At 36.0% G+C, this 6,423-nt stretch overlaps 1 protein-coding gene across 1 annotated transcript; it reads right to left on the reverse strand.

Annotated features, from left to right (window-relative positions):
* Positions 1-307: 307 nt before the first annotated feature.
* LOC116195113 (putative UPF0481 protein At3g02645) lies at positions 308-6,423 on the reverse strand. The gene is made up of 3 exons (XM_031524089.1): positions 6,286-6,423; positions 5,944-6,112; positions 308-1,908 (listed from the first exon to the last, which is right to left on the reverse strand). Exon 3 carries the CDS (start codon positions 1,873-1,875, stop codon positions 568-570), a length of 1,308 nt encoding a protein of 435 aa, XP_031379949.1. The 5' UTR covers positions 1,876-1,908; positions 5,944-6,112; positions 6,286-6,423; the 3' UTR covers positions 308-567.

Consider the following 6,423-nt stretch of genomic DNA (forward strand, 5'->3'; position numbering starts at 1 on the left):
AGTTGCAGGAACCTCCGATGAAATACGTTCTATATATTGATTGTCTACTTGTTTCTTGGTTACCGAGGATGTCCGTGGGGTTCGTACGAGGAGATTATCTAATTTTCTTTGTAGGCTGATTGTTGTTTCCCCACCATGATACGAAAACCTTTTTTTCAACTAGAGGATTAGCTAGCATCATGCCCATGCATTAATTTACAATTGGATTTTGAAGAATTAATTGTATCATAGAATTTTCCAATATTCGAAAATCATAGCCTACAATTATCCATCCATTATCCTGTAAGCCATACTTAAGCCCGAATTTTCATATTAGCAGTACAAGTCTTCAAACAGAGGCATTTCTTGAATTCCGTGTTACACAAACCATTACAAAAGACTAAATTAGACAGCTAGGACCAAACCAACACCTGCACGGGATTAATTAGCCTCAACCATTCGGCTGATGATACCCATGGTTTTACCCAAGAAAAAAAATAGAAATAACCTTCATACGGGAGTTTCTTAGTCTTTGATAAGAAAAGGAAAGCTGTAATAATGTATGATCAATAATTTTTAACAAGTGATCTAAGAGCTGCCTGATGACATGAAGAGGCGAGGGCAGCTATATGCCGAACAAACTGTCTGGAGGGCCATCAGCAGCAAGAGAATGACCGCCCCAAGCAGTGCGAGTATCCTCCAAAACCGATGCAGATACTCATTCAACAACTTCATTCGTTTTATTCTCGCAGATTCATTATAGAAGTTCTTCACCCCTTTAATAGTCTCATCCATCTCTGAATCTATAGGCAACTCGATCGACTTGCTCATCTTGTTGAACAACTTTGCGACTTCTCCGTCCTTGAGATTGCTCACTATGATCCCGTTCTTGACGAGCAACTTGACGTCATCCTCAGTGTCTATGATCCCGTCCATAAGCTCGATGTATTGGGCAAATTTCAAGCTTGACATGTTTGCCATCGCCTCATAAGCTATGAGGTTTCGAATTATGACCTCTGAGTTGACTCCTAGTTCGATCATGGGAAGAAAGAACATGGCAGTCTCCTTGTCAAACTGGATGGACTTTATGTTGTCGGTTTTGCAGAACTTAATGCCAGCTTTGGAGAGGGAAGTAGCGGTTGGGATTAGGTTCTGGCTGGTGACCGGAGCTTTGGCCCAGGCAGCTGATACACTTGATGTCACATCAGAAATTGGGAGCTTCATCAAGCCTCTGATCAGCTCAACGTGGGGTTTCATTATATGACCTGTGAGGGGAATGCTTCCCACAATTTCTAAGGCCCTATCGGCCCTTTCATAAAAATCCCTTTCATTAAGATCGCTCTCATGAGGAAATTTCACTTCTTTGTCCTCCTCGATGAATATGTCATCAGGAATTTCGACTCTGCATTCCCCTTCCTTCTGCATGATGATGTTATACAAAAGATCTAACAAATGTGCGCTCTTGAGAGCCTTTTCCACTGAGAATGCCGAGCATAGGAATTTGATGGGCGAGAGACGCTCGCAGAAACCCACCAAAATCTGCGGGAAGATTTCCTTGACGATTTTCCAATTCCCAGGGCACTCAAGGGTCAAGAGCTTCTCTAATACAAAGATTGGGATCTGGTTCTCGAGCATCATCGGGTCCCTCATAATTGCATCTTCTGCCAGCTTCCTTCCCGTGGAATCGGCCAAGAATTTCAAATGCTCTGAAGACTTGAGGAAATCCTTCTTGATCCCGTTCCGACAAAGGAAATCAAACAAGAAGAGACCATCAACGGCCATTGTCCAAGCTAGGACATCTTGATTCAACTCCAAGAACTTGCGATACGAAGCTCTAATGTGAGGGTCAAGCCTTTTGAGCTTTCCAGTGAGAACGTCAAACTTTGGCCCATTCATGAAACCTTTGTGGACTCATTTTGCGGCATCAGTCTAATCACAGATTTATGGTTAGATGGAAGAAACGAGAGATTAGAAGACATCAATAAAATGTCCATTGCATAAAACATCATAAATCAGGAATTTTATCTATTTTTTAATCTAGAATTAACTTTATCTTTTTTAGAGTTATATGATCTACCATCCGTAAATTTTTCCATTAATTTTACTGACGTGGCAAATGGGCTTGTGATGTCGTATTGGAATGCATCTAAATTTTAAAAAATTATCGATAAGTAATCAGAAAAATTTAACAAAAATATGAAAATTTTCCGGAAAAATAGTAAATAAAATAAAATGTAAAAAGTTTAAAAAAATTCTGAAAGCTAAGGAAAATAAAACGGACTAAGTAAAATGAGAAAAACAGTAATAAATAAAAAATATAAATATTAATATTAATTATTAAAAATTCAAAAATAAATTATGAATACAAAAATATTCATAATGATTTTCAAAAGTACAAATAAAATTTGAAAATTAAATAATCCAAAGACGTGTCATAGCTGGAGGAGAAAACAAACTGCCGAAAAAGACGCGCCGATCATATTGTCCTCAATGAAGTCCATTGGATTCGTTAGCTACATGAAGTTTTAGAGGCAATATTAACCTAGTTGTTGTGAGATTGTTGGACTTGATTCAGACTAAACCAACCTTAGTTAAGGCCAAATCGTAAGAGTAAATTATCTTAGATCCGACCATTGAGGCGAATAAAGGATAACAAAAGTAGATAGTAAGCAGCATGATAGATAGAGAGAGTTATAATGATTTCAGGGGATATTTGCCCTCATGAGATATTCAAAAATTAAATAAATTTGTATATGAAACATTAAATCTAAAATTTTACTCTTAGGGCAAAACTTTTTTTGGGTGAATTCTTAGGACAAACTTTTTTAACTCAAACTTTTTATACCTACATGTAATTAATTTTTGAAAATTTTAGGAGGGCAGCTGACCCCTAAGATCAACATGCTTTTCCCCTTTTTCTACGATGCCACTTACGTTCCACTTTACCGAACCCTTAACGCCTCCCGGCTCAAAGCAAGATATATAGCTCATTCCTAAAATTGACCTCAATTGATGCTAATTTGCCCCAGTAAAGTCCGACAAGCTTAAAATGGTCGACTAGGCTAACCTCGTTGAGGTAGTCTTTTCTCTTCTCATATTTTATCTTGAAATCTCTTTAAATTAGTTAATTTTTTAATTTTATCGATATTTTCTAAAACTATGACTAATTTCTTTTATGTTCGAACTTTATTTTTTGAAAATTTTTAGTAATTTATATTTGGGTAAATTAGATTTCCCTCTCTTGAGGTATTACTAAATAACACTCTACCCTATTTTTAACAAGAAAATGACATCCTACCCCATTCTTGGCAAGAAAATGACACTTCACCTCATTGGCTAAGTTGACTTAATAAAACAAAGTTCTTTTGGTCCCCATCCTTTAGTCCCGTTTCTAATTTTTACCCTATTTCAAAGTTAGTCTACTTTGGACATCCTATTTGAGTTTCCATCAAATCTATTGACGTGGAAATTATTTGCAAATGAAAAATAATTTTAAGAATCAAGAAATTTAAAAATAAAAAACAATTTCAAGTACTTTGAACTAGGTATATAAAGACTATAAAGCTCTTTAGTTATTTGGGCGAGGTATTGATTCGGGGGGGCCCTCCCTTAACATGGATATCCAAAAGTAGAAGCTCTACAAGATTTCTTGAGAATAAGGATCGCACCCAATCAAGCTACCAACCGAGGTTATTGTTTGCCAAAGTATATATTGCACGTAGTTTCCCCCAGGTGATGGATGCTACTTGGAACCACAAGTTTTTCTAGATAATTTGCTAATATGGAAATTTTCCCAAAAAATAATAAATAAAAAAGATGATGACACAAGGAGTAGCAGAGGGGATGGTGCAGGCCACCACCTAAGCAAAATAGATGGAAAACACTAGCTGATAATTATCACTTGGAATGGGAGTGCTAAGGGGTGGGGGCGTTTGTTGGTCGAATAGCCACATATATAGGGTATCGAGGATCTCAGTGAACAATTATATTTTTGACTTTGCAGCATACTCTTTACATTTAATAGTACAAAAGTTTTCTATTCACAAAAATATTACATGATTGTAGGGTTATATTGAGGTCAATATATCGAAAGTATCAATTTAAGATATTGTGGAAAGCAACATTTATGGTCGAGGAGTTATTTAAAAAAAAACATATTATTCTTAAAAATATTGCACATAATAGATCAATTGAAAATTTAAAAAATAGCCAAATTGGACAAATAGTGTAATATTAAGAATAAGATCAAGCAACAAAAATTAGGATAAAATTGAAAGCATTTAAAAGTTGAGAACCCAAGAAAGAATTTTCTTATAATGTCAACATGGTTAATGGGGTAAAGGTGCCAATTTTTATGAAGAATGAGGTTGAGTGTCATTAACCTCAAGGGGCTAGATTAGTGGTAAAGAGGGTTTCAGGATTCGAGATTCGAATCCCCTTGAGGCCACTTGCCATGACTTAATGCCTTGTTTATCCGTTTCGTGTGTCGCAGGGGGCGCACGAAACTTGGAGGATTAGTCGGGCCAAACTTAGACATCCATGGTCATAAAAAAATATATCGAGTGTCATTGGGTAAAACCTTAAGGGTAGGGAGTATATTTTACCATTTATATTTATATTTTTCTCTATTTCTTTATCATTTTTGAAGTTTCTTTTTTGTTATATTTTCCTGAATTTTTAACTTTACACTATTTCTTTATTATATTTTTCTCTAACTTTTTCTATTTTGTTAACTTTATTATTTTTGAATTTTTTTTAATTCCTGTTATTTTTATTTACCTTTCTGATTTGTTCTTAAATTTTTTTGACCTTTACTTTTCTTTTTCTTTTTTGAATTTTTATGCATTTTATATTATTCTAAATTTTTCTAGTGCCACATCACTCGACCATTTGGCATGTCAGCAAAATTAATAGAAAAGTTCCAGTATTTCTATATAAAATAATAAAATTCATACTAGATTTGAAAAAATAAATTCAAAATTCATGATTTTTTACGCAATTAATACGTGTTTTGGTAATTAACCATCCTAATTTTTTAATTTGTAATCTAATATACGTAAAATCAGTAACAACATTTTGCTAAATTTGAATATTTTTCATCTTCACAAGATATCTAATAAGTTAGGACAAATTAATAATTTTATTATACAACTACCGACTCGGACATTGTTTGGATACGTGGAAAAAGGAGAGGAGAAGATGGAAAATTGTATAAAATTTTCAAAAACTCTCATACCAGTTTCCCTTTCTTTCATTTTTCTCTCTGGTTCTCTCAATCCAAACGGAGGGTTACACTCACTTTTCTTCTCTCAATTTCAACTTCCCCTCTCTCGTTTTTAACGTAAAATATAATTTACGTTAAAATATTTTTCTCTCGAGTAGTAGCAGTAGTTCAACCTACCTCCTTTGTTTCGTTTTTTTGTCCTTATTGTATGTTTAAATATAATAGAGGAAATAAATGATTATTTCAAATCATAGAATCCCTGTATAAATGCTGTATTTAATTGTATTTATTTCTTTCCTGAAATACATCATGTACATACTCTATATATTTCAATACAATTTACCTCTAACTGTAAGTTGAGGTTTCAGCCATACTTCTACAATCTTAGATGGTATCAGAGCCAACGATCGAGTAATTCATACAGTTCATATCGATCAGGCCAACCTATCTCTCTTCTCTTCCTGTTTCTGAATTTCTTCTCCTCTTTTCTTTTCAATGGCTGACTCTACTTCAATTCTCCACCTTCCTTCCTCTATTCCTACCGTCCAAGTTAAATTAAATGGTCAGAATTATATGTTCTGGAAGGGAATTATGAGTCCCTTACTCGAGACCTATGGTCTCCTTTCCTATGCTGAAGGAAAAATATCAGAGCCTAGCAAAACTATCACAGGATCGGATGGCAGTGTCTCGCAAAATCCAGAGTATCAGCAGTGGATCTCCAGAGATAGATTTGCACTAACCTGTATTATGCTTGCAGTGACTGAAGATATTGGCGTCACCATCCTTTCTGCCAAGACGTCCCACGAAGCTTGGCACTCCTTGGAGACTGCTTTCCTCAGCCAAACAGCCGCACAAGAGGATCTTCTGGAACAGCAATGGCGTGACCTCCGCAAGGGCCCTCTGTCAATGCTGCGATTCATCAATGAAGTCAAGAGGAAAGCTCTTAATTTCGCTCAAATCGGAAAACCCAAGACTCAAGCAGACATAAATCGACGTATCTACACTGGCCTGGGACCAGAATGGGAGCCTCTCATCCTAGCAAAATCGGACTCGATGATAACTATGAGTCTCGATGAACTTACCTCCCTCCTCATGGGGCACGACGAACGCCGCTCCTATGCCGGCATACACGAGCAATCAGTCTCGGCTCCTCTCTCTAGTATCCTTGGACCACCGCTCATCGAAGCAAATTATGTCGATAGTCGAGCGAAAGACAACGA

Source organism: Punica granatum, chromosome 2 (genome assembly GCF_007655135.1).
Source record: "Punica granatum isolate Tunisia-2019 chromosome 2, ASM765513v2, whole genome shotgun sequence".
Lineage (NCBI taxonomy): Eukaryota > Viridiplantae > Streptophyta > Magnoliopsida > Myrtales > Lythraceae > Punica > Punica granatum.

Coding starts and splice junctions, on each gene's coding strand:
- LOC116195113 (XM_031524089.1), bottom strand. CDS start 1,875: ATGAATGGGCCAAAGTTTGACGTTCTCACTGGAAAGCTCAAAAGGCTT.